Raw genomic sequence first — 27686 nt, forward strand, 5'->3', positions numbered from 1 at the left:
ATTTAGAAATATACAGTAATTTGTACAAAGAGATTTAATAAATGTTTAACATATAAAACTGTTTTTGTTAAAAAGAAAAAAATGATAAATGCATTATGGCTTAAATAACATTTTTAAACTTTTAATAAACGTAAGATGAAGAATGACATACTTTTCATACAGTTTTTTTTAAGTGGTGCTATTAAGTTGGACTTAATAGATTTTATTAATTACTGTTCCTTCATGCCTATTTTACACATTAAATAAATGAGTATTGTTTAAGGTTATTAAAATGAATTTCCTGTGAATTTTTTTGCCATTGAAATATTGTCGTTACAGGTGCTGAATTTGATTATGAAACTGCTATGGTATCAATAATTGGGCATGGTGTTACAGAAGTTTTGTAATGACAAAATGAGCAGTGCTTTTATATGACAGATTAACTATACAGTTATCACTAACTGAAGAGCTGCTCAGTGGCACGTTCCAAATCCCAATTGTATGAAGACAAAGCAACTCTTGCATTATGTTCCTCAATACCCATATCTGTTAGTCGCCTTATTTTATCATCTAAATCAGGCATCTTTGCTGGTCCTGTAAATAATTTTAGTGTTTACAGAAAAATTGCAATTACATGTTACAATTAATTCTCTACAATATGCACTTACCACCTGCATATACATATGTCCAATGTTTGGCAGTTTGACGAAACATTTCTGGATGCTCTTTATATTGCCTAGCCACTACTGCATCTTGTGGATCATCTGGTTCTGCTGCAGATAGTAAAGCTTGTAATGATAGCAGTACCGTACGTAAAGTCATAGCAGCAGCCCTAAAAATCAGTATAAGAAATATAAAATATATTTCAAGCAACATAAAAATCATTATTTTTTATCTTATTTAACAGAATTACATACCACTGGTCTTTCAATATATCTAAACATATAGCACCTGTTACAGAAGATATATTAGGGTGCCATATTTTTGTTATGAATCGTACCTATAAAAGAATGATATGCTTACTGAAATATAATAACTAAATCCCAAGAAATATATATAAATCAATTTTTTTTACTTATGATTGTAGAGTATTTGTAGAAAAGAAACTTTAAATATAAAATTGAAATATATGATAAAACAAAGAACTCAGAAAATGCTTTGTCATGTTTTAGGTTATATTAGCTTGTCTTAACATTAAATAATACAAAATTATTACTTTAACATATATTAATCATATTGACTTACAAAGTGCTTACTTTAGGAGGATTGAAGGGATATGTCTCGGGAACTTTAATCTCGAGCACAAAATTACCTCCCTCATATGGTGTATCTGGCGGACCCGCTATCTCACCTTTTAGTTCAGTAAAACTATCATTTACCAATTCAACTTTGATTGCACATTTTGCAACCTATAACAAAATTTAGACAGATTACTAAAAAACACTGATATTTTCATTATCAGTTTATATTACCATTAAACCTTTTCTATAAAATACATACTTACATGAGTGAATATGGCTACAATTTGCATGAAACAAAATTAATCTTACATTTTTTAGATCTATAAACAAATGAATAATAAAAACACAAAAGTCAATAACATGAAAGCATAATTGTGGGTTATTATACTGCAATTGTCTAATGTTTATTAATATTTAATCAATTATGTAACTTTTTATATAAATTACAAAACATATTAGTTTTACAAATAACAAATAACAATATTCTACAGAAGATGGTATTGCAGTGACACATGTAAAATAATTCTTCCAAAACTATGTGCAAGATATAACCAAATGACCTATTGACATTATCATCTGATACTGAATTGATGTAATATTTTATAGTGATAATTTACCATATTGTCACAACATAAAGATTGAGACATTCTGGTGTAATCTGCCTCTCTATAAACATGTGGAGATGATAAATGAAAACAAATATTCTTGGGCACATAGAATGGATCTCTCAGAACAACACAAGCGCAAACAAATATGTCAGTGCTCACAGAAACTTAAGGGAAATGGTATGTATTTAAACAAAAGATTTCATAGATGAAAACATGTGTCAATCATTAATCTTATATTTAAACACAAAAAATATGTATTATTTTGCATAATTGGAGTTACACGTTAATTCATTGAAATATCTAAAAAATATAGAAAATTTATTCATAATTTTTTTTTTTCTCAAGCAAAAATATATGGTAGAAATATTTTTGAATGCAACAAAACAGTAATGTTTTATTGGTAAATTTCGATGAATTTAAATGCTGATGACAGTCAAGAATACCATACAACAGGTGCCTACGCTTTGTTCGCGGTGATTTTATCAACCAATGAATTGCGGCACATTTTTGTCACGCCACACATGAAATTTCTTTGGGATAGTATAACATAACTGTACGATGTTGTTTAACGATTCTAATAATTATATCTGGAGTAAAAAACAAACGATACTTTTTAAAATTATAGGAAACTATTATTCACTCACCTCCTCGCTTCTTATAACCTCTTTAAATTCGCGTTGGATTCTCAATGCCGCGATGTTCGCCATAGCTTCCGAATCGGTGAGACAGTCAGTACACTGTCATCATCATTCGAATAAATTAACGAAGTTCGCTGAATGCGTCAACGTGCACAAAACCTTTAAGGTATTAGTATTTGGGTTTGCTCTCTCTCTCTACTTAGAAAAACGAACGTTCTAACTCGTGTTCTATACTAAAATCTCCGCTCACGGATACATCCAATTTATCATTTAATCACTGCCGGCGCCACATTGATGAGAAAAGTTGACTGTCACTCGCTCGTGTTCACCCTTTTGAATTTTGTCTACGTTCACGTCATTGCTCGTTATGGCGCCAATTTATAAATTATGGAAAAATGTAAATTTTAATAATAATTCAATTATTTGTAACTTATTTTTATCTTCTGTAAAAACATAAAAAAGTGTCTCACATGTTTTCATATTTACACCAAAAGAAATATGCAGTAAAGAAATAACAATTTTAATTATCAAGATTATAAATTAGTATATAAGATAAATAAAAACTTGCCAACGAACTAAACTAATTCTTCATCCACTTCGAATTACGCATGATATAAAACTAAGCAAAAAATATAGTTGAAATCTTTAAATTATTTGTAAAATGTGTAATTTTAAGTATTATTACATTATGAAATTGGTTATTATCATGCCCGTTAAACGTATAATTAGTTTACTGCAATAATAACATACGTCATGAATAACATTTATAAAAATGTCATAATTTTCATCAAGCAGTAACATAATCTTGTTGATATTTCTTAGTCTATTATTTTTTTAACGGAAAAAATATATGATAAGAAATGCATTTGCGCGGTTATGTCCAACACTCGATGGGCGGAGTATAATATTAACATCACATCCGGTTTTAAAAGCGTTCTCTGATTGGATAGTCTCTTTGTGGTTTCTGTTTTAGTGATGCCTGTGTCCCAGCCAGTGCGTGCTAAGAGTTTGTTACGCGCAAACTTAGAAAATTCTCGCGGGCGACTTTTACAGAGCAGAATGCCAAACATTAAAGTCTTCAGTGGCACATCGCATCCAGATTTGGCTCAACGTATCGTTGACAGACTCGGTATTGACATTGGAAAAGTTGTCACGAAGAAATTTAGTAACCTCGAAACATGGTAATGGTTACATTCACCGCTATAACCACGTTATTGTCATTAGATTAAACTCAAGTCCCGACCACGTGTCATTTCAAATCTTATTGAAATTCCTCCTTTCTGATATATCGTTCCATAAGGCGCAGAATATTTTTATCACTCTTGTATTGCCATTTCCATATATGTACCCGTTAATTCATCAACCCTACCAGAGTACAAACAACCCTGTCGCGCAAGGCCGGTTTTCTAGTATACTACCGAGCCGCGATGTTTAACTTGAAGGTCAACTGGTACAATTATTAATACACATTCTAATGATTTCTGACATTAATATTATACTTTCACAAATACTAGTACATAATTCTATAGAGTATTTTAACTTGTGTGTAAACATATGATAAATACATTTTTTTGCTATGTTAGTACTTATACATATTTGGTTTTTATCATAAAGTATACAATTTTTTAATTGGAATAATTTTAAGAATGAAAGAAATCAAGTATGTAGACTAAAATAAGTAAACTATATAGATTTTACTTTTATGCTTGCATATGTTAGAGAACAATTGTAACTCTGATTTGTTGGTATATTAAGAATAAAAGATAAACAATATCTCTAAATTTGTATGTAAGTCGGCTAATATATAGCACAAATTTATATTTATATGTGTTTATATATAATATGTTTCACTAATATGATATTAATTATATTTGTTTTGTTCATGCTCTTATTAGCGTGGAAATAGGAGAATCTGTTCGTGGAGAAGATGTATACATTGTACAAAGTGGAAGTGGAGAAGTAAATGACAACTTGATGGAATTATTGATTATGATCAATGCATGTAAAATTGCTTCTGCATCTCGAGTAACTGCTGTAATTCCTTGTTTCCCGTATGCAAGACAAGATAAGAAGGATAAGGTAGGACACATTGATAAGATAATGTGTTTTATTTTTTTACCCATTATAGTATTATGCATAGAAATTTAGTAAAATACAAAGAACTGATAATACTTTGAAATAATTGATAAAGTTTAATTTATTTAAATTACTTATATTGCCTTATAATTTTATTAATATTATGTGGTATATCTTATAAGATAAATGTATGCACTGTTTATATTTTACAAACATATTTGTGGAAATCTTATACCGAAACATTTTGTTTGTTTAGATTACATATGATGTATAATGTATGATGGTAAATTTAATTTACAATGTATTGCAATACTTGTTTGTCTTGTCGTTATTGACTATCCAACCGTAGATTTACCTATAAGTACCTATTTGCATATTAATACATATTTATATATAAAGAAATTAGTAAAATCACTTAATTATTACCTTAAATGAATCATATAAAAAAGGTGTAAATATAAAACACTTATATAACAAAATAACTTATAGGAACTATGTTTTAGTGAATCTAGTACTCTAAGTACATAATAGTCATTTTGTTGATTTATGTTATCAATTAATATGATTACATTGCTTTGCACATGCAAATAAATTGGATACTCCTGTAGGGAGAAAAATGCTATGCTTATAATTTTTATAAAATGATATAATAATTACATTCCTAATTTAACCATGTATATATATTATTATTCAAATAATTATTTATTATGTGCTTATTTCTCTTAAACACTACTGACATAATAATAACATTATATACATATTTCAAATAATTTATCTAATAAGTTGTGGTTTTAATCAAAATTGTCTATTTTATATCTTCCGTAGTTATGAGTACTGAAAAGTTTGATCCCCATAATAAGGAAAACATGGCTTGCTAAAGAAAAAGTTAATTTTTTTTTATATGATATCTTCACAGGGTGGTGATGGACACGACAACAGAAATTCTAAGAAACAAATTATCATGAAGTCAAACGAGTGGAAATTCAGGGTAACTTGTAGCGGTCTTTTTTTGCTCTATTCACTTTTAATAGCTTTGCAACAGGCCAGTGGAGTAATATCACTTTGGAACGCAAAACATGAGTTTTCATCATCATACAAAATATTTTGGCTTACATCATTGAATCATACCAAATAGTAGTCTTGTTTAGCAGGATTACATTATTTACTATATTATACTTATTTCTGCAAAATCATAACTAACATGAATTAATACTAATATTTAATTTTGACATATTCTACAAGGGAATGATTTAAAGTTTTAGATATATTATCTAAACACTTTAAATATTTTATTTAAATATTCATTGCATGTAAATATACATGCAAAATTTCATATTTAAAGAAACAATGCACTGGAACTATATGTATGTCCACTGTTTAGCAAATTTCTTTCCATATATAAATATATAACATAGTATGCATGCAACAAATCAAGGATTATATATAATGTTAAAAAGTATTAATCATTCATCTTATACATTTTATGGAGTTGCTTGAAGATATGAAATACTAGGGAATAATAATATATGCATTATTTAATGCAAATACTTAACTCTCATATTCTTCTTGCATGAATTAATTTTTCAGAAATACAAGTATTTTAATATATATATATATTATATTAAATATATATATATTGTAACATTACATTTTACAAAATGGCACATATTAATGAAACAAAATTTCATATAATTTTGCAATAAGTAATTAACAAAGCTGTAAACAACGAATATATTGTAACCGAAGCTGTGTGTTTAGTAATTATCAGAAGGTTATCAGAAGTTAGATAACCCACATGAATATTGCAAAATTAATATCACAATTCATCGAGGGGGGCCTTCCGTGCATTCATACTATAATATTTACCATCATTGTCTACTGAATGCAATTTATTTTAATAAATATCTTAAATTTAAATATTTTAATAAATTTACTGGTATCCTTTTTAAGATGTTAATAACAAGTTGCCACAACATTTTAAAAAGAAATAAGCACAATGGAGGTATATTGGTTTAATGAAAATTTAATTAAAATAACACAATTATTATTGTTATCAAAATGTAGTCTTTGATAAGTAATTTCCAAATACAATATATTGTAATGAGGAAGAAATATTATTAAAATAATTCTTGTCAAAAATTCATTTTACTTTTACATAAATTTCTGAATAGTTGGGTATTTTCAGGATTTTGTGCCCGACCTCTCTACAGTGAGTATAAGAACAACAAGATTGTAACGTTTGTCGAGTGTAATGTTTGTAATTATAACTCGATGAACAATTTGAGTTGTTATATCATTCTTAGTTTTTTACAAAATTTTCTTTGTAGGACTAACAAAACTTATATTTATTGCTATATAGCACAATGGTATCCCCATGAATGAATGAATGAATGAACTATTTGGTCATAGCATATTGATACCTGTATGAGAGGGCAAAATATTAATATAATAGCATTCTACATACATTTTTAATAATCTACATACACATAATGGGATACACACTTGTATGTAATATGGGTACTAATTATTATGTTGCTAAATATGTTGTTGTCCAAGTATACTACTAATCATGAAATGCCTATCTTCTTAATGAAATAGTGCTTTGACAAGATAAAATTGTGATTGTGTTATTTAGGCAATAGAATGTTATGCCAATAAAATGATTTGCAAACAAATATTATTTTTTAAATATTAACATCAATTAGCTTCTTTGAAACATATTTATTACAGATAAGTTTATTAAGATAATTTTATCATTATTACCTTTCTGAACACAATGCATTTGTGTTTGTTTAAAGAATTTCACTGTTTCTTAATATAATATCAATGGTACATCAATATATTTATTATATATTTTGGTCATAACTGCAGAATTCTATAACTTTATTTTATTTTCCCAAATGTCCTTAAATGTTTTCATGAAAAATTAAGGTATCAGAATGCACTGTGTTCTGTATTGTAATTTATAAGTTTGAATTTTGCTTTACTTACATTTTCCTGTTGAATCTAACTGGGATGCATTTGCAACATATTGTTTTCGTTTTTATCTGTATGTACACACATACAATATATTTTTAACGAATATCTCAATACATAGCCATTGTATTCATATTTTGTCCCCTCCAAAGGAAGAATCTTCTATTTTATAACATATCTTTTATAAAAATATATTTTGAATTATATACTCCTTCATTTATTGACCTTATAAAATGCTTTCTAAAAGGTTTCGAAAATTTTAATGGCAGTATTTTCAAATTGCAGGATATTTCCAGTTGCAAATGGACTTCAGAGATTCATACAATTTCATAAGATTAAAATTAGATTTTATCTTCTTTTTTCAGAGTCGTGCGCCTATTTCAGCAAAGTTAGTAGCAAATATGTTGTCAGTAGCAGGAGCTGATCACATTATTACAATGGATTTGCATGCTAGTCAAATACAAGGATTTTTTGACATTCCAGTTGACAACTTATTTGCTGAACCAGCTGTTTTGAAATGGATTAAAGAAAACATTATAGAATGGCGAAATAGTATCATTGTTTCTCCAGATGCTGGTGGTGCTAAAAGGTAAAATTTAAAATTAGCATTGATCTAAAGCAAATATATTATAGGAAAATTATCTCAACAGGGTAACATCTATTGCTGATCGATTAAATGTTGAATTTGCTCTTATACATAAAGAAAGGAAAAAGGCGAATGAAGTTGCTAGTATGGTATTAGTTGGAGATGTAAAAGACAGAGTTGCTATTCTAGTAGACGACATGGCCGACACTTGTGGCACTATTTGTCATGCAGCAGAAAAGCTTTTAGAAGCTGGAGCAACAAAAGTATATGCCATTTTAACACATGGAATTTTCAGTGGCCCAGCGATTAGTAGAATTAACAATGCATGTTTCGAAGCTGTGGTAGTAACAAATACCATTCCTCAAGATGGCCATATGCAGGATTGTCCAAAGATACAGGTAGATGAATAATTTTAATATATATTTAACATATTTATATATTTGTATACTTGATTCTGGTATTGGTATATTTTAGTGTATTGATGTATCAATGATGTTCGCTGAGGCTGTAAGGCGGACTCATAACGGTGAATCTGTATCGTACCTGTTTTCAAATGTACCGTACTAGATGAAAATCTTCCTGATAATATACTCTTTCAAACTATGTAAGAAGAATGTATCTTTTTACATCTGTTTATTGTTATTCTTAGTTTAGTTTAAACTAATTTGCTTATAAAAGCGACTTGGGATAAGCACCAATATCCCGTTTTTAATTTGGTTAACTATACATATTTTTTTTTTGATAGACATGTGTAGAAAGTAAAACATTAAATAGCTAAAACATACTATATTATCCATTTCGAAAAACAAAAAAAAAAAAGTTAATAAGTAATATATACAAAAAGAAGTTACAGAGTAAAATTGCTTAAAAATAATTAAATTTTCGCTAGATTGTCATTTAATATACAAAATACATCATTTTCCCATTTAGGACATATAGCTATTATATTGTTTAACTTAAATTTTATAATTTGTTATTGAGATATGAAATGACATAATGATCCTGACAGTTGTGTAAAACTGTATGAGGACAAAGGGTATCGTAACGAGTGCAAGTAGCCATTTATACGAGCTATATATATATATATATATATATATATATATATATATATATATATATATATATTATATATATAATTAATTACGCCGTAGAGGCATATCTCATTTTTTACAGACATGTAAAAATTTGCAATATGTACGTACAATTTATCAACTGATAACCACGTCAGAATAATTAACTTTTACAGCTCTAGTATGATGTATTATAATATTCTAATACACTGTGTACTACGTTGTATACAATAGAAAAATGACGTCAAAAAGACATTGTATTTTTTTCAAGTATCTTTTACTACTACAATTTTTAAAAATTAATGAACAAGTCACTATTTATATGAACATATTTCTATTACCGGAAAAAATGATTGCCTCATTTAATAGAGGAAAGTGATTTTATAGTTAGCTTTGTATCAATATGATACAAAGATATAAATCAATATAAATACAGCAATGTTTACATGCAAATTTTTCTTAATTCAGTAAAAAATGCTACCTGTTGATGAATTGGATATTATAATAAATATCTTTAAAAAATGCAATTTTAATTCTTTATTACTATAATAGAAAAATTATGTACATGATCATTTTACTATTAATTTACTGTTAATATTTTGGATATATTGATTAAATATTTAGAAACATTTTATTTTTTCAAAAGTTATATTATGTATAAAATCTAACTGAAACAAGCTTTTACTTCACTAATTAAATATCAAATTAATTTGTTTAATTTTCGTTATTAATTATAACATATTGTCCTATGGTATATAAGTTGCATTATAATACTCAGATATTATTATACACTATTGAACGGAATACAACTAATAAATATTGTTCGTTATATTGTAATTGAAATTGTAACAGTCGTAAAGAAGTTATTCATGACATATTTCTTAACTACAATACCAAATATTTTGTTGATATGACTAAGATTTTATATATATTTCAATATAATAGAAATATCTGATTTAATCTGTAACTTAATTTATAGTATTATGTGCAACAATTTATGATGATGAAATTGTGTAATTTCTATATTCAAAATACATAATATGCAAAGTTTTTATAATTTGTTTAGACATACATACATTTGTGACATAATTTCTTAAAATAATATAAATTAAAACTTTATCTAAGTACAAAACTGTTCTATTTACATGTCATTATGTGTAAATAAAGATATAATTATGAAATTTTTATATTTGTAAAAAATGTATGCTAAATATTATAAGGTTATTCGTTCAGATACTCGTTTGATCAGACGTACGACACACTCGCACACTGTTTCGTGATACGTAAAGCTTGGTTAGGGAAGCGAAGCCGCGTGTCCAGCGTTTCACCGCTTATCCCTCCTGCTGTAGCCCAATAGCTCTTCGCTATTCAATATTTCATTCACAAATTTCGCGTTTCGTTTCATTAACGATAACTTTGTTCGTGCCTCTTGTTAATCTGTAGTATCCGAAACGACGTAAACAAGGTAGAAGATACATTAAATCAAGTAGCATCGTTTTTATTATGGTACATCCTTCGAAAGAGATACACGAAATATACATACTTAATAACGAGAGACGGACGATCGAAGAACGGACTAAAGTTAGTCGAGAAAGGAAGTCGGTTGCGAAAGATATCACGGAGAATGACCGATCGCGTTCGACACCTTCGAAATCTATTGAGCACGTTACTCGTTGCGTGTATTCGCATTTACACATAGAAAATTACAGAATACAATGATAACAATAATGACAATGGGAACATCGTAATTGATCGTAAACAGCGAATTGCTCGCGTTAGATTTCGATGCAGTCAATCTTCGATACATGCCTACCACGAGGTCCCGTTTCTTCTCAACCGTTACTGCTATATCGTATTGTATCGTATCGTATCGTATCGTATCGTATCTAACAATAAGTAGCGATACACTCGCGATAGTTCCTCAGTCTCACAGTCACCCCATGGTATTGTCACGCTTTCGTCTGCATCGAAAAGGGGGGTATGATCGTTTCAACTTTTAAACGGTTCACAGCCATTGTACCGTGTAAAATCGGAACGGTCAAGGTGGAATAGAATAGACCTTAGGAAGAAGGATGGAAGAAATAAAGAGAAGGGAATATAGGTGCACAATGGAAGAAGCGACAAACAACACGACAAAGTGGACGAAGGAAAACATTCGATGGGAAGAATAATACGATCGACGTTATCGATCGACGACAGGTACTTACTTACTTACACACGACAGGTCAAAGAAATTTACGTTCTAGAATTGGAAAATTTCAATATTCGGCGTAGCTCCGCAATCGAATATGATTGTCATTTTCTGTTTGTACGATACAGTCGCGATACTTGGAATACGTGAGATCCCTACTCGCTTTCTCGCCGATAAACCGATGATGGCCGAAGCGATATTGCATGAACAACCGTTCAAATGTTTCCCGCCAATTAATTGTTAAGAGATGATTCGCAGGGAAGAAAACATCGTTCCGGCCAATGAAATTCAATGGAATTCGGTTTAAAAGTGGCATCAACTTTTTCGCGAGTTCTCGATCTCGATGATGATTGTCAACGATTGTCCAAGATTGTCCAAGATTGTCCACGCAGTTCTATCTCAACGATACTATTCGTTTCTGATCACGCAGATCGTGATCTAACGAAAACTAGTTCTTAGCGCGAATCTTAAGGACACTTTGTTTTCTAGTGCCGCGTCATTATCCAGAAAAGCATTCAATCTGCTGCGATTTGCCTGCTATTACATTCCTAAGTACTCTTATGTTTAACTCTTACGTTAACGTTAACATATTTATCCTCTTCTTCGTTTTTCCATTCTCTTACATTTTCACGATTCTACGCATATCGTCTCGTACACAACACACTCACACACCTGCATACGTTCCAAAATATACTATAACAATATACTTTTTATCGAGAATTCAACGAACAAACTTCCAACGCGATCGAGGAGAGGAAATGTCGCCAAAATGGAGATATTTAAGCTATCACGCGTACAACTATGCATGTTGATATGTATACATGTGCATCGAAATACACCTAATTGCAACATCTGATATTTTTGCACGACACTTTTACACAAATGAAATTTTTCAACTCTCAATCGCTTCTATCAGATTCCAACGCACAATTTATATCCTATACAACGTGTTCCTATTTTTCATCGACGTTTGTTACGTTGTTTGCGTACGTTTTTCCTCCGTCATAAGCAAACGCAAATAACGATAAGTTTGCTTACTAGTAATAAGAGAATAAACAAAGTTATTTTCCTCGAAACGATATACAACTAGATAACCTGTTATTTTTTTTCAGGTAGTGAAAGCAGCCAAATTTTCGCTTTCAGCGTTACGTTCGCAAGAAAAGAAGTGATATTTAGAGAAAAAGCGGATGCATAATATGAAGAAATTGATAGCATTATCTATAATTGACTTGGTATAGTCGAGATGACTCACGCATTACGTTACGTAATTATATTTGATTGTACTTGCGGGAACATACATGGAAAAATGCTTTTCTCTTTTCGAGCGCCTTTTAAAACGCATTTACTCTCGCCACTTGGTCGAAAGCTCGCGTTACTTTCAACTGCACCGACTCTACGTGCAACGACAGGCCACGTATTAAACACATTTGTTCGTGTTTTTTCAGAATGTCTTAAACGATTACACAGACAAATTGACAACTATGTTTTACTTATTATGGGATTAGGCCACTTTAGAAGGTCTCGAATAAATCGATATTTTCTGCAAGAAATCAAAGTCCTTACTCGTGCTACTACGTTTCTACGGATGACCGATACATTTTAGGTCCAAGTATATCCATATCAAGAGTAAAAGTTATTCGACGTACGTCCGATACGACTAGGTACATACATATGATAATGTAGCGAGATCGATCAACCAAAAGCCACTTCTCCAACTTCAACGAGATCCCTATCAAATTATTCTTATTTGCTGCTATTTACCTTGACTGCGTCGCGTCGTGTCGCGCGGACGGTAACCACCCGGACTGTAACTAGTAATTAGTAACTAGTAACCAATTGTTCGTTATGACAATGGGTACGCGGTATCCTATGAAGGTCACGGTTCAAGCGTCGAATTGTTTGTTGAAGAATTGGTACTGTAAGGAAACAAAAGACAAGCGTATAATTACTGATGTTCGTCGTGCCATCGAGAAATGATACAATATGTTACTTTTCTTCGTCGATTTCCGAAAAATCATCCACGATATATACATGATATATGCACGCGATGCAAGTAGCTGCGAAGCATTGGTGCTTGTACATACATATATACGTAAATCGAAGGAAATCGGAAGATCGTGAACAATAAAAGATACGATAGACTATGAGTAGTAGATCAGAGCAGGCAATCAGAGAAAGGTAGGAAGGAATAAAACTGGACGAGCGAGCGAGCGAGCGAGCGAACTAGTGAAAAAATGAATGAAAGAAGAAGAGACAGAGAAAGAGAGAGAGAGAGAGAGTACATGGGAGAAAAGTAGGATAAGCAGGAATTGTCCGTTTACTGTAAGAAAAAAATATGTATATGTTTTTGCTCGACAAACTACCCAAATTGCAAAATGCGCCACTATGTGAATATACGTGAATACCGTGAACGATGTTCACTTTACGTCGTAATCACAGAGATGGTGTCCCTTTTTCTTTCTTTTTTTCTCTACTTTTCGTTTCTCTTTTGAAAGAAAAGAAGACACAGCGTGACTAGAACGATGGACATTATCGATCTACGAGTCGCATATTACTAAAGAAAAGAAAAAAGAGCATCGGCGACGTCTTCGGATAAGCTAGTGAATATTCTTACGCTGCAGCTGTAACGAAGGGTCAGTGGAAAGGCTGTCCCGGTAGCTGGAGTAATGGAGAAAGTGTTGGTGGTTGTGGTTGTGGTGGTGGTGGTGGTGGTAGTCCATTGAGGTTGAGGCAGATGGGGGGTTGTTGTCTTACCATGCTGGAGCCAACCTGCTGTAGAAGTCCGGTCCCTTGCTGAGAAGACGTCGAAGAAACGGACGGACGCCTCGAACCTCGTATACTGTTCATGCTTGAACTAACCAAGTATGGCACACTGCTACTGGTAATCGGCATTCCTCCACCCTATCGAGAGAATCACACTTTACTACTCCCTTTACTGCAACCCTCCTTTCTTTCTCTCTTTTCCCTCTTTTTTCTCTTTCTTTCTTTCTTTCTTTCATTTTCTTTCGTTGCTTTTCCTTTCTTTTTTCTTTCTCTGCCCCGTTGCTTTTCTACGAAAGCTAGTTCTTACTTTTTACTATAAACGGTCAATTTATTTGTTGGTTTATTACGTTTTATATATTTCTTCTTATCTTTTCCTAGTTGAAACAACGATCCGAAAGAAAAAAGGATAACAGGGTAAACGATAGGATGGCAAAGGTACGATACCAAGGGAGGCGATAAATTTATATTAGATCCTCGCCGATCTTGAGGGCCGGTACTCGAATGGCGCCGGATTGGTAATCCATCGCCGGGTGTAACACCTGGAGAACTTTCGCAAGACGGTGCTACCCGGATTTTCGGTGTCATCAGAGTGTTGTCCGATAACCGCCTGCTCGTAAAGGTATTCGCCACTTTCAAGAAATTACTGTTGTCGTTGTTCGAGGACGAGAACCATCTGAACATGGCTGATTCGAACAATGTTGAAATTATTAAAGAACAACGTTCGTCTATAAAAGTAGTAGAAAGTACCATTACGCGTACGTGAAAAATCACTTACTTATCATCGAGTTCTTTCTCGCCATGTTTTCCGCCGAAACCGTCGACGACATCGAATCTACGAAACACCCGGATTTATTATAAAGTCACGCGACTTGCGATTCTACCTATACACGCATTTCGAACGTGATTTGCTTCATTCGTGCCATTCTTACTTGTGCTATTTTTCCGAGCCATGTCTTCGGCCGAAGAAGTTTTACGTTGCTCGATCCGTAAGTTTGGTATGTTGAAAGGCGCGACGTACATATTATCCGTACTATGTTGATGCCGTAAACTTCGATATCGTTCCGGACTCGACAACGACAGATTGTCCAGGGTTAACTGGTTCCTTTGATTTCTGTTCGGAAGGACAAAAAAGCAAAGGAAACGACGAAACAAAAACGAAAGAACAAACGAAAAAATGTGTAACAGCGATTATCGATGCTTTGTAGAAATTTCGCAAGTTATACGTAAAATCTATATTATCTGTAACAAACGTTTCATCACCTTTCGATGTGATTCAGCATATCTTGTAACACCTTGAGAAGTAATTCAAATTGTTCGAGAGTCAATGCCGGGTTGATAGTATGAGGTAGCAAAGAAGGCATCGCTCGAGTCGCCATCCAGCTGACAGAAAGTCCGTACTTTTTGTCGGTTAACATCAATCTGTAAATCTCTGTCGGAGTCGAATCGTAACCTTGGTCTCAGTATCGAGTATGCATCAATCAATAACAACAGCAACAATGAGGACGATCGCGGGAATGCGAGTGCATCGTATACGCATACAACCCCGTTTAAAAGTTTCAGAACAGTCGTTGTTTTTATTACGTTACATATTCATGTATGTGGCTGTGGATCAACGCTGATTCGGTTACACGTTATCTATATATACATACGTATATATAGATACGTCGCATGGACGCGATTTTTATTCGAAACAAATACAACCACTATCCCAAGAACTTCAATCAGGGAAGAAGGATGCAAACGTACTTATGTACCGTGTGTACTTACGTACAACCCGAACGATTATCTCCGGTTCTTGAAGCTTTACATTGAACAACAACGGTAAGATGCAATCGATGATTTTCTGCTTCTCCAACCGATTTAAAATACAGGGGATCACATTCATAAGTACTCGGGAATCTACTAAATTTTTTTCGAACGCCTGAAGGAGTTTCGGCAGTACGATATTTCGAACGGACTCATCGTCTATGTAGTCGGTCACGTTCGATACAGCTACGAATGCTGCGGTCTACGAACCATTTAATGCTCATTACTTCTTTTACCTCTCCTTTCTTCCATTTCTGTTTCTTCTATTCGCTTTCTTTCCTATCTGATATACACTTGTGTACACATACCTGTACTTGAGTAGTTGAGTTCTCGAAAGATGTGTATAACATTGGAAGTACTTCACCTTCTATATATTCTCGAGATGTTTTCATTAATATCAAATGCAAATTTTCCAACAGCGTTACCGTACCCTGAATCGATTTCCGATTCGAAAAAAGCAACCTACGCGACGATTCCATTCGCCAATTAATAATAAATAAATTCGCGAATGAAACGAGACAGAGATATTTTTATATAATATTTACCGTAACGATGGAAATACAATTTGATCGTACTCTTCTTGTGTACTATTTTGTACGATGTAAAGTACCGGTTGTAGTACAGCCGATTGCACTTCTTGACTTTCCAACTCAGTTTGCAAATACGTCCAGATATGTTGATACCAAAGTTTCTGTTGATTCAAATATATTGTTTTCATATGGCGTTTTATGTCGCGTAGTTATCATTTATTACACCACGTTACGTTATATCGTTAGACTATATTGTATTGCGTTATACGTGAATCTATTTTATATGTATACTATACGAATTACCCTTGGTATATAAGGCAATATTCCTTTCAAAGTAGTCGTATAAAAATGCTCTTTCTGCAATACGTCTTTCATTTTGCTAACGTCGAGAAACTGAAGCGCGTACACCGGTGGATCTCTGCAAAATGAAAGCAAAATGGAAAATGATTTCGCGTGGAATAATTACAATATAAATACAAAAGAGGCGGAGTGTTCGTTCGAAAGAAACGTATTTACGTACTGAAAATATTTGATCATGGATAAAACTTGAATGGTCGGCCTCTTTTCTGGATCTACGTGTAACAGTCGGGAAACGGCTTCTCGAAGCGGAAGAGGAACTAGAGGTAGTATAACCTCAACTTGTTCTTTCAGCTGTGGCAATGGAAAAGGAAACGACGAACAAGGAAATAAATGGTTAAATATATTAAAAAAGAATTAGAGACACGCGCAATACGAGAACACTGTATTACATAGAAAGAGTTGCTTACGTTTTCCAGCTGTTTCAGGTACTCGGAACAACTATGGTTCCCTTGAATCAATGGGCGCCCTTGGTTGAAAATTGCACATATCGTCATACCAAAGCTATACATATCGCTGTAGTAGCCTCCCACTTTCTTTTGCTGCACTTCCGGAGCTGTAGCGTGTAAACGCGTTACGAACGCAAAGGAGAAGAAAAAAGAAAAAAAATAGATGGAAGAAAGATCGGAATATTCTTACATTCTTACCTATGTAATCGAGATTCGGCTGCGTCATTTTCGGCATGCGATTAGTCCAAGGTTGCAATGGTATCATCGGTACTTCGTTAACTTTTTCTACGACAAGAAAAAACGAACGAATCGCGAAAGATCGTGTCTCGAAAACTACGCGTCGAACGAGATCGTGCGATCAGACTCACCGATAAATTCGAGCCCTGACAATTTCCAAGTACCCCTTTTGGTTATTATAATACTGGCAGGACAAACGTTCCTATGAAGAACTTTGCAGGTTCCGTGAAGAAAAAGCAGAGCCTCTGTGATCTGAATGAAAGAAAGAAAGAAAGAGAGAGAGAGAAAAAGAGGAGTAAAAGAAGACTATTATTATTATTATAATAGAGTATATGACACGAGTATAAATTAGATCGAGCCCCAGTCGCGTTTCTCACCTGTAACAACCCATATTTGATTTCGATATCGAGCAACTCGTATTCTTTCGTGAACGTTGCACGATGACCAGCGACCGAGGAAGTTTGTTTCGTTACGTTACTCGACGACTGACCAACGTTATTCGCTTGTTGCTCCTGATAGGCTAAAACGTTGGCAAGACTAGCCAGCACTGGTTCCGACGCGAATGCCAAACTATCCGGGCATTCCTCCACCTTGAACGCCTAAACGGATAGATATTGAGGAGCGACGATGATTTTTCGTGCATTTGTGAAAAAAAATGTGTATCCGACGAAAACAGAGGCAGAGATCTCTTACTTGCAGTATCTTTGGATGAGAGAATCGTTCCATTTGCCGTGCTCCATTCCGTAAAATTTCCGTCACGGTCTCCTTTCGTTTCGGTTTGTGCAGCTTATCGACCGATCTTTTGTCAAAGAAAAATATCGACACTTCCTAAAACGAAAGAAAAAGGAGCAAGTAGACGGACAACAATGGGGGGGGGGGAAGAATGAAGGAGGGGAAGAAGATGGATGCTGGTCGTTGAAAAATTGTATTACCTTTCGATCAGTTTTCGTGTATCCGTCGTATATGCGCCAAGCATTTTCGGGACCCGCGGTAGCCGATTGTTTACCGACTTCGTATAAATTTTGAAGCGGATTCGGAAGTATAACGCTCGGTGTCGAGCCACTGCTTTTCGACTTGGCAAACATAACGACTTTTATGTTAGTCCTCAATGTTCATCGAATCACCTTGTTTAATCGCTTCGCTCCGGCCAAATTTCTCAACTTTCGATTATCCTCTTCCAGTCACTTGCTTCTCCCACGGATACACCTGCTGGACTATTAAGCACAAACATATTCTTAGGTCGATACATTTTTACTCGCTATCGCGAGTCAATATCGACGACAACGACGACGATGACAATAATGGCGGTGATTTAATCGATTATTCTGCGTGTGCAACGATCGATATACATCAATCGGTATTCCAAGAGCAACAGTTTTATTAATCTGCTCATTCACAATCTTTTTCTTTGTCTCGTGAATTCGTCTTGCGGCTCCTCTCGTTTCTCCTTACGCAACTCCTTATCGATTTACCACCTCGTACCTTCGTAGGCAATCCTCTATACATATTGCACAATCAACGAGTATAACTCGAGAGATAAATCGAATTGGATCGCATCAGTCGGATTCATTACGTTTCGAATGGTCGCGCAATCAGGAATAAACATATTCCGAACAGGCTAACAGACATTCGAATTAGGCACAGCTGTCAAGAGGGGAGGAATCGACTTTCTACTAGGATATTCATTTATTCTCATCAATTCGTTCTATTTTCTATTTCGTGCTTCGATAAATATAATTGGTAACATGTCGCTATTGCTGTTTACCATTTGCCGTGTATATTAATAATAAATGAAAAATACAAATAAATTCGAGGACTCGATGATTTTTCCTGAATTTTAATTCGATATTTAATCAGTTTCGGAAAAATTCGCAGCAAGTTTAAAGATCGACTAACAACCATACACACACATGTATTATCGATTCGCCAAAGACAAGACAGAGACAAAGTTTGTTTCGGTCATGGACGGTAAGAGAAAGTAAGATGCTGTCACGCAAAATTTATCACATTCGCACCGAGCAAAGAATTGCAAAGAATTGGAATCGATTTCAGGATCAGGATGGGAAGAGAATAGCGCGTTTCACGTACGAGTAGTCGTTTTTCTCGAATAACGGATAACGGAACGAAACGAAGCGAAACGTCGAGATTCGTTTGAGCGCGAAATGATTGAAAATCTATGATTTGATCTGTGATTGAAAATCTATGATCGTGCCGGTTTCGAACGACAATACCGAACAGATGGTCGGAAAAGTGGTTGTCAAATGTCAAAAGGGGCAGCTTGAACGTTCGTCGACTGCCAACAATGGTAGTTAATTAAGGTAGCGGGTTAGTCGGCGATTCCATCTAGACCATTCGAGCGACAGTGGTCAACTGAAACACGATTCCTCTGGCACAAGTTCGCGGGGAAACTCGCGATCGATTAGAGTGTAATTCGTCTATTGTTCGGCCAATTATTTAAAAATAGCGGTAATACGTCGTATCGTTAATTAAATAACACCGTGTTAATAGAATCGTTGGTTAGCTTCGATAAAACAGCAGATCTTGGAACAGCGAGAACAAAATCGGACAAAGTAGAAAGAAAAAGAAATCGAACGAGATGGTAAAGAGATGAGAGGGGGAGTGAGACTTTGGGGGAGAAAGGAGGAGAGAGAGAGAGAGAGAGAAAATAAGAAGAAAAGAAACAGCGCGAAAATGATTGGTGAAAAACGAGGAAAAAGAGCACAAGGCAGCTGAAGGTTTGGAATGGCTCACCTGTTGCCGACGACAACGGGAATCGTGTACCGCGTATAGAAGCACTATAAGCATGAAGAAACTGAAAGAAGGGTAATGCGCGATGCGCGGTAGCTCGGAGCACGCGCGCGACGCGCGATCCTCGCGCGAGCAATCCAAAGGAACAGTCGACCACGATTGACGCGTGACTGCATCACCACCGACACATATAAATTTCGACACTGCTACCGATAATCGGATCCTCCGCTTTTCTCTAAACTATCCTTCCTGCGTATCGCTTCCGATATTACACATCTCGATAACCGTCCCACTAAGATTATTCTCTTTTATTCAAATTTCTCTGTTTCTTCCTTTCTTCGTCCTATTCATTTTGTTTTTGTTTTGATTCTGTTTCTTTGTTTTCCTTTCGTCGTGACCACTGCTCGTGACTTGCTGCTCTTGTCCTTGTCCCTAATTCTAGCCCTGTTCTCGTCTTCGTCTTCGCTCACATCTTTGTTTTCGTCTTCTATTTTTGCTAGTAGCGATAACGATGTAAGGTAATATTCGCGCGATAGCCGATAACGTTGATACCGTGTTCGTTTTCGATCTCTTTCTTCTTCTTATTCTCATCGTCTTCTTCATCGTTATTGTCGTCATCGTCGTTGTCGTTGTCGTCATCGTCGACGTCGTCGTTGTCTTCGTTGTCGTCCTCGTTGTCGTCATCGTCGTTGCGACGTGCGAATTAACGTTGTCGGCATTCGATAGGAGAACGAGAAAGTCGCAAGAAAATATTAAAAAGACGCATGCGCGCCCTCCGATCCCGGCTGAGCTATGGCTTTGCCCACGACCTCGGCTCCAGCTTGGTTCCGGCTCTGGCCAGGGTGTAAGCCTCTGCCTGGAAATTATAGGTCTGGTAGCTGCAGACTGCAGGTAGCTATGGGTCACGGGACACCGGACCGGAGACCGGGGTTAGGGGATGCCATAGCTTGCTCCGAAGGTAGGGGGAATTGACTAGTCGATAGGGGTTACCATATGTCGCAACTTACAGTTTACGGATTACGTATTAACTACAAATTACAATTTGTAAGTGTGAAATGGCAAGAGGTCCGAAGACGCGACGGAAAACAGAAAACGATTAAGAAAAAGTGAAAATAGTTCTAGTTCCTTCCTGTGTATTATACGTATATGTATATACATATAATGTATTAACATGCTAATTTCTCTATACATACATACGTATGCGTGTATGTATATTATACATTACAGATTTTCTTATCGATCCAACCATTTAAATCTGTGCCCTATACGTGTTATTAGAAAAGAAATATATATTACATTTGCAATTTTTCGGTATACCATGTTGTTAAAGATATATATACATCTGTTACATTTTCTTTTCATCTATACGAAAACCGCGTCGTTTTCATCACCTTGTTAAAATACGTACGTACAGTACATATTTGACTGAAATTTGCTTGTTTTTATTTACCGAGCTTACAGTTACTCGGTTGACATTACCAATCGTTGATATCATTGATATGTACACATACATACTACGTAACTGGTTCGCGGCCATATTGTGGCTTTAGTATGTAACGCCACTATCGTTTGTTCAGTGTACTTCACTCTCCTGTACTCCATTTCGCTCGCGCAACACGTTGTGTCCATTATTGGCAAAGTATTGCGTACTGCGAGGGTAAAGCAGAATACAGGAGAATGAAGTACATTTGTCGAATGATAGTGACGCTACATACTAAAGTTACAATACATCCGCGATCACGCGTTATTTCACGCGGCATCATAGGATCTTGTATGCATAGTATATGTATGAGTGCTGTAACTGTATCTAACTAGATCAAGTATAGAATAGACATGATATTATTTGGGATTTTGTGTCTCGCGTTCTGTAATACGACCAACATTGGAATGACATTCGATTCAATCTTAGGGAATATCGCGGCACACATTCTGTTATCGTTCAAGGATCTATACCGGAATCAATAATATCTCGTGTGACAGGATAATAGCAAGGGGGTAATAATTCGGTTGTTAGCTGACCCTCAAATCAAAACATGGAGCATGAAGAAGCATTGGATGTCAGGTCTATTCTGTATTTAGCCAATGGCTATGCACCGTGAATGTTTCGATGCGCATAGGAATTAAGTCGAATTTACCTGAACAGAAAAGTTCACTGACTTATCTTCGATCAGCGCAATTTAAGCGCTTTCCGATCAGTCTCGCTCAACTTTTTAAACTCAACTAGCGACAGATCTAGTAAGCGTAATAAATTTTCTGATCCCTTTCACTTTCTAGTATCGTTATAATATTTATCTATAATGTTTATCCTATCGTATTCGTCCTAAAAGCCCAATAGTTCGAAATGGTTTGTTGTTCCGAAAAGATACATTCGCAAAATTCGGAAATCAGTGGAACTCGTCATAAAGTTCCTTCTTTTTATTTGACTGATGCTAGATGATACGTAGGATATCCGAATCGGATATAGAGTTTTTTTATTTGTAGTGTTTGTGAACGTGCTTGAAAATGTTCCAAATTAATTGATGTCTAATGTCGAAATTTCAACGTTCGTAAAACAAAGTTTAAATACGTTTCAAACGCGTCTTCGTCCTCCTCCCCCTTTAGTTTTTTAACCCTTTTCCTTTTCAGCCTCGTTCGCTAGATGAATTCGATCTACACATACTCTACACGTACACAATACACATATATGTGTATGTGTTATTGTCGTCCGGCAATCACAATTGCAATCTATTACTTTTCGAATAACAACTTTTTCTTTTTCCATGTGTTGCAACCGTTGAAGAACAAGATATCACGATCCCTTCTCCTCTCCCCTCTTCACTCCACGTTCTCACGCGCTCTCTCCGTTCCTGTCATCGTCTGTTTCAACTGTCATAGTCACTGCACTAACGCCATCAACCCTTGGACGTTTTCCTTGTTTGCTTTTAGACGGTAAATAAGATTCGCTTACACGCTGCATGGGAGGCATTAATTCACGGAATATGGATATTGAACATGATCCAGGACTTGCTGCTGTCTTGCAATATCTAATACGCAGGTTGGTTCAATGTTATCTCATAGGCGAAAGGTTTAGTATCATTGTGGATCTTTCCTATGAACGTGTGGTATACGTATGACCGTTGATAGAAAGAGACAGGAAAGGCATAGAGGTTCCACAGAAAAGAGAAGTTGAAAAAATGACAGAAGGACAGAGAGAGAGAGAGAATGAACAAACGAGAGCAGGAGGAATTCTAACCTCTTCCTCTAATTTGTTATTATTATATATCTCGATAGATTCGCGCTACGATAATTCGCTTTTGTAAAAGCGAAACATTCGCTTTCTGTGAGGAAATCGTACCCCTTTTTATCGTATCTCTCTCTGTTTTCTCAAGATAATCGAATATTTTCATCCGTCTTGTCTCTTTGGATAACCTAACCTCCTCGTTCACCGTCCCTTTAGTCTTTTCTCGAGCAAGCGGTTCAGCTCCCAACAATCGAGATTATTAACGGATTTCCGTTCTGGAATGTTGCAGCGGTCAATTACATATCATATCTTCGGATCATGATGACTCGGATGAGGAATACGCCGCAAATTCACAACCTCCAAGAATTACGTCTTTGCCAAATACATCCAGGCTAGATGTTCGTTATTTAGAAATATGCGGCTTACCAGCCGTTACTTTCAGTTGTTGTTTCAGATTCTATGTTCTTCTCGTTGTCGTTTTCTTTTTTGTTTTTAGAAAAGTGAAATAAGTCTTGCTACAAAGCAAGCATGTGGATTTATAGATAATATTGATAAGCGTAACCTCTCTGTCACATCGATGATTCAAAGAAGAGCTCTAGGTCCTAGTTTTAGTACAGGTGAACGGTGCAGAATAAGTAGCAATTTTTTACCAAATAAGATGCATCAGGTTGCTAAATATAATACCAAAGCATTTTGTGGTTCTTACTCCAAAGATGGAAGATTTTTCTTAACTGCCAGTCAAGGCAAGTTACATATATTGAAATTGTCTTTCGATTCGGAGCAAATCCTCCCTCCGTAAATCGTTTCGATTTTTCACATTATCGAATCTAACGTTCTATGTTTTAACAGACAAATTTTTACGTCTTTACCGAACACACGATGGAGATTTTGTACAATTCAAAACCATTCCCGCACGTGACGTAGGTTGGAGTATCCTAGACACAGCGTTCAGTCCCGATGGGAATTATATCGTTTATTCCAGTTGGTCAGAATGTTGTAAGTATTATAAGTATATAGTATGCTGTTGAAACAATACAAATCGGTTAAGTCTTTCTTATCATTCCTTGTCTCTTACTTTCTTTATTCCAGTATATCTCTGCCCTGTTTACGGAGATTCGAGTGCCCAAGAATCCTTATCATTGTGTCCAGAGGATCGACGATTTTGCGTATTTTCGCTTGTATTTTCTAGCGATGGCCGAGAGATTTTAGGTGGAGCAAACGATGGTTATCTTTACGTTTATGACAGAGAGTGTCATCAACGTGCTTTCAGAGTATGTGTCTGTATATCATTATCACAAGTTAGTGTTCCATCATTTATTGCTTACAGATTTTTCTTTTTTCTTTTCCCTGTTTTTCTAGATCGAAGGTCATGACAACGATGTAAATACGGTTGCTTTCGCGGACAATACTTCTCAAATCCTATACAGCGCTGGTGATGATGGCCTCTGCAAGGTGTTTATCACTATTTTATGAAAGGAATTATACATATTTACGACACACGTTGTAATATAATATATTCCGTACATTATGATGTATTTTCTTTTTGATTTGTTAGGTTTGGGACAGAAGAACTTTGAACGAAACTGACCCCCATCCAGTTGGAGTACTGGCTGGTCATATGGATGGGATAACGTATATCGATCCACGTGGTGATGGCCGTTATTTGATTACCAACAGTAAAGATCAAACAATCAAATTATGGGACGTACGTGCGTTTTCCGATCATAACGGAGAACAAAATACACGTAAAGCTGTTGCAAATCAAAACTGGGATTATCGATGGCAACGAGTACCAAAACGACGTTAGTAAAGAATAGCTCTACTGATTATCGCGCGGTATGTTGTAGTATTATGCAAAGACTTTTACGTTTCCGTTACAGTGCATAAAGCGAGAAATATGTTGGAAGGTGATACCAGCATTATGACCTATCGTGGTCATTCCGTTCTTCAAACTTTAATACGTTGTCATTTTTCACCTTCGTCTATTACTGGTCAAAGGTATATTTACACTGGATGCGCCGCAGGTCGAGTAATAAGTAAGTTTGCACTGTGCTTGTATCAGAATTCGAACGATCATGTGAATTTTGCATTAAAGTTTATAAACGATTTTTAATTCTTTTCAGTTTACGATGTTTTGACGGGTAGGATAGTTAGTAGTTTGGTAGGACACAAAGGATGCGTGCGTGATGTTAGTTGGCATCCATTTCATCAGGAAATTGTTTCAACATCTGTATGTATTATATATTATACATATTTCAGTTTTATATGTAGATATTGTTATGTAGATCTAAATATAAATATTAATAACCAGTGGGATATATGAATGAGAATAAAGAATACGATCGAAAGAAAACATTCTGTTTCAGTGGGATGGTGCAATTGTTAGTTGGCGATATGCTGGGAAGACAGCACTAGATAATTCCGATTCGGAAGAGGAAACTGACGCAGAATCACCTCCGCGTACTTTAAGACGAAGTCAACGAATAGCTGCTCAGCGAGCGGCTAAGCACAGCAGAGCAGTAGCGTGTTGAGTATCGTAAATGTCATCCGGGAAATTAAATGTTCTCGGGAATTCAGTCTTTTCGTTCCTACGAGAAAAAAGTTAATAATGCCTAGTGTTTACGGCAGAGCAATTTTGTATCGGTGACTATTGTTATTCGCCGAAATTCAAGACTCTAACTGTTTCTACAAGACTGAGTTTTCACTGAATATACGCACCATTTCAGAATCAATGCTGCCATTCTGATATCGGAATAATAGTGCGTCATCAAACTTAAACGCATATTTGTAAGACAAAAGACGCGGGCACGACAGCACCGGCTATATAACTCATTCTCGTAGAACCGAATTTCTTTTTATTCGATATTTAACGATTGCTTTCTTTTATATTAAATCCAAGTGGAGGAAATTTTTAGGCGTTATTATTTTCTACCGCAAAGTGGGTAATACACTAGACAGACGAACACACACACATATGTATATATGTCTCTCTGTATGTATATATGAATGTATGTATGTATGTATGTATGTATGTACGTACGTATGTATGTATCTATGTATGTATGTATGTACGCATGAACGTATGTATGTATGTACGCATGAACGTATGTATGTATGTATGTATGTATGTATGTATGTATGTATGTATGTATGTATACTATTGCTTAAAAGTGATATTTGAACTCGGGTCAGGAAAATGTCTTTGTTACGAAGCGAAGGTTTTTCTCCTTCTTTGTTTCTCCTTCTCCAATAATTCCCCTTCACTACCTCCCAGCATCCCTTCTGCCAATAACCAGCTGTTATTTTACCATCTCGTTATGTCTGGTTCTTCTATTTTAGAAATTTCAGAGGAGAAATATCTTTGATTCGTATCGCATTATAACAGTGCACTAATTATAAGTTTCTGTTTTAATCTTTGTCTGTGGGGAGTAAGTTATTGTTATAAAAATACGAACAACATTTGCTTTTCCTGTTAAGAACAAGAAAGTTATTACTTTTCCTCCATGTAATTCCTTGTACGAATACAATTATGTATATTTTATGAATGACGAGAAAATGAGTACGACAACAAATGGAAGTGAAGAATATCCAATGAAAAAAAAAAAAAAGATGGGGAGAATTTGTAACCAGATATAGTTTGTTTTCAAAGTGACCAAATGTGGAAAAGATGTTGTTGTGTACATTTTTCGATGTACGTATTTTACTAGGTATGTTTAAATGTCGCGCACGATTTTCCAAAAATGTACAGATATACATAAATATATAGAAACATTATACAGACACACCACATAAATCCATCTACACACGCTCACACGCACACACACATTTACAGACCTATACACTCGCGCGTGTATATATTTAGATATACATACATTATGTTATATTAAACATGTATACTAATAAATTACTAGAAAATAACGTCTAATTTGCATTCTTCATGGGGGAGTATCTTCTTATGTGAAACAGGCTAATAAGCCTCCAATGCCAATAAGAGAAAAACAAAGAAATATGTACTCGTTACTTTATTCATTGCTCATTACTGAACGCTCGTGCTGTATGAATTTGATTCATTGTTCTATCGAATACGTAATTTACGGTTAAAGTGCGATAATAATTACGTAGAATATCGCGAATTTTGTGAGTTTTAATTAGGAAAGATAATCGAGTAGATTTAATAAAACGGTCGAGGACGCACTTGTTACTTTTTTGTT

General features: G+C 34.9%; 4 protein-coding genes across 14 annotated transcripts; 2 read left to right on the forward strand and 2 right to left on the reverse strand.

Annotated features, from left to right (window-relative positions):
- Nucleotides 1-100: 100 nt before the first annotated feature.
- LOC126928794 (ubiquitin-conjugating enzyme E2-22 kDa) lies at nt 101-2812 on the reverse strand. Of its 2 annotated transcripts, XM_050744588.1 has the most exons (6): nt 2473-2812; nt 1484-1540; nt 1236-1388; nt 897-979; nt 648-811; nt 101-573 (listed from the first exon to the last, which is right to left on the reverse strand). In XM_050744588.1, exons 2-6 carry the CDS (start codon nt 1508-1510, stop codon nt 437-439), a joined length of 564 nt encoding a protein of 187 aa, XP_050600545.1. In that variant the 5' UTR covers nt 1511-1540; nt 2473-2812; the 3' UTR covers nt 101-436. The 2 variants fall into 2 exon arrangements, with proteins under 2 accessions (XP_050600545.1, XP_050600534.1); XM_050744577.1 differs by lacking the exon at nt 1484-1540 and having other exon boundaries at nt 2473-2808.
- LOC126928703 (ribose-phosphate pyrophosphokinase 1) lies at nt 1725-9701 on the forward strand. Of its 4 annotated transcripts, XM_050744363.1 has the most exons (8): nt 1725-2005; nt 3440-3647; nt 4362-4545; nt 5459-5530; nt 6728-6751; nt 7884-8107; nt 8169-8502; nt 8579-9701. In XM_050744363.1, the coding sequence occupies exons 1-8, from the start codon at nt 1903-1905 to the stop codon at nt 8669-8671; spliced, it is 1242 nt and encodes a 413-aa protein (XP_050600320.1). In that variant the 5' UTR covers nt 1725-1902; the 3' UTR covers nt 8672-9701. The 4 variants fall into 4 exon arrangements, with proteins under 4 accessions (XP_050600320.1, XP_050600329.1, XP_050600340.1 ...); XM_050744372.1 differs by lacking the exon at nt 6728-6751 and having other exon boundaries at nt 1726-2005; XM_050744383.1 differs by lacking the exon at nt 5459-5530 and having other exon boundaries at nt 1726-2005.
- A 509-nt stretch (nt 9702-10210) lies between these two features.
- Nucleotides 10211-22471, reverse strand: LOC126926839 (SCY1-like protein 2). 6 transcript variants are annotated; one of them, XR_007715125.1, is made up of 18 exons: nt 18440-19691; nt 18201-18335; nt 17885-18106; nt 17639-17759; nt 17469-17555; nt 17232-17377; nt 16985-17115; nt 16768-16882; nt 16480-16625; nt 16243-16396; nt 15896-16136; nt 15389-15557; nt 15058-15239; nt 14904-14960; nt 14573-14811; nt 13980-14266; nt 10718-13281; nt 10211-10611 (listed from the first exon to the last, which is right to left on the reverse strand). XR_007715125.1 is itself a non-coding variant. In XM_050743358.1 (18 exons), exons 2-17 carry the CDS (start codon nt 18590-18592, stop codon nt 14000-14002), a joined length of 2565 nt encoding a protein of 854 aa, XP_050599315.1. In that variant the 5' UTR covers nt 18593-18721; nt 22391-22471; the 3' UTR covers nt 10657-13281; nt 13980-13999. The 6 variants fall into 6 exon arrangements, 5 of the variants coding, with proteins under 5 accessions (XP_050599315.1, XP_050599255.1, XP_050599213.1 ...); XM_050743358.1 differs by lacking the exon at nt 10211-10611 and adding an exon at nt 22391-22471 and having other exon boundaries at nt 10657-13281; nt 18440-18721; XM_050743298.1 differs by lacking the exon at nt 10211-10611 and adding an exon at nt 20259-20652 and having other exon boundaries at nt 10657-13281; nt 18440-18721.
- A 193-nt stretch (nt 22472-22664) lies between these two features.
- On the forward strand, nt 22665-27393 carry LOC126928690 (DDB1- and CUL4-associated factor 11). Of its 2 annotated transcripts, XM_050744331.1 has the most exons (11): nt 22665-22797; nt 23181-23289; nt 23765-23873; nt 23972-24218; nt 24325-24471; nt 24565-24746; nt 24835-24927; nt 25031-25277; nt 25356-25511; nt 25599-25705; nt 25842-27393. In XM_050744331.1, exons 2-11 carry the CDS (start codon nt 23210-23212, stop codon nt 26004-26006), a joined length of 1533 nt encoding a protein of 510 aa, XP_050600288.1. In that variant the 5' UTR covers nt 22665-22797; nt 23181-23209; the 3' UTR covers nt 26007-27393. The 2 variants fall into 2 exon arrangements, with proteins under 2 accessions (XP_050600288.1, XP_050600277.1); XM_050744320.1 differs by lacking the exon at nt 22665-22797 and having other exon boundaries at nt 22967-23289.
- The last annotated feature ends 293 nt before the right edge of the window (nt 27394-27686 follow it).

The sequence above is a fragment of the Bombus affinis genome, chromosome 1, assembly GCF_024516045.1.
Source record: "Bombus affinis isolate iyBomAffi1 chromosome 1, iyBomAffi1.2, whole genome shotgun sequence".
Lineage (NCBI taxonomy): Eukaryota > Metazoa > Arthropoda > Insecta > Hymenoptera > Apidae > Bombus > Bombus affinis.

What these genes read in the sequence shown, in the direction of transcription:
- LOC126928703 (XM_050744363.1), top strand. Translation starts at nt 1,903, where the DNA reads ATGATAAATGAAAACAAATATTCTTGGGCACATAGAATGGATCTCTCA. An exon ending in TTTAGTAACCTCGAAACATG is followed by an intron (nt 3,648 to 4,361) that starts GTAATGGTTACA and finishes TGCTCTTATTAG; the next exon opens with CGTGGAAATAGGAGAATCTG. An exon ending in CAAACGAGTGGAAATTCAGG is followed by an intron (nt 5,531 to 6,727) that starts GTAACTTGTAGC and finishes GGGTATTTTCAG; the next exon opens with GATTTTGTGCCCGACCTCTC.
- LOC126928794 (XM_050744577.1), bottom strand. Translation starts at nt 2,535, where the DNA reads ATGGCGAACATCGCGGCATTGAGAATCCAACGCGAATTTAAAGAGGTT. An exon ending in AGGTTATAAGAAGCGAGGAG is followed by an intron (nt 1,389 to 2,472) that starts GTGAGTGAATAA and finishes ATTTTGTTATAG; the next exon opens with GTTGCAAAATGTGCAATCAA. An exon ending in GATATATTGAAAGACCAGTG is followed by an intron (nt 812 to 896) that starts GTATGTAATTCT and finishes ACTGATTTTTAG; the next exon opens with GGCTGCTGCTATGACTTTAC.
- LOC126926839 (XM_050743358.1), bottom strand. Translation starts at nt 18,592, where the DNA reads ATGTTTGCCAAGTCGAAAAGCAGTGGCTCGACACCGAGCGTTATACTT. An exon ending in ACCTGAAACAGCTGGAAAAC is followed by an intron (nt 17,116 to 17,231) that starts GTAAGCAACTCT and finishes CCATTGCCACAG; the next exon opens with CTGAAAGAACAAGTTGAGGT. An exon ending in GATAATCGTTCGGGTTGTAC is followed by an intron (nt 15,558 to 15,895) that starts GTAAGTACACAC and finishes CGACTCCGACAG; the next exon opens with AGATTTACAGATTGATGTTA.
- LOC126928690 (XM_050744331.1), top strand. Translation starts at nt 23,210, where the DNA reads ATGGGAGGCATTAATTCACGGAATATGGATATTGAACATGATCCAGGA. An exon ending in GCAACGAGTACCAAAACGAC is followed by an intron (nt 25,278 to 25,355) that starts GTTAGTAAAGAA and finishes TTTCCGTTACAG; the next exon opens with TGCATAAAGCGAGAAATATG. An exon ending in CGCCGCAGGTCGAGTAATAA is followed by an intron (nt 25,512 to 25,598) that starts GTAAGTTTGCAC and finishes AATTCTTTTCAG; the next exon opens with TTTACGATGTTTTGACGGGT.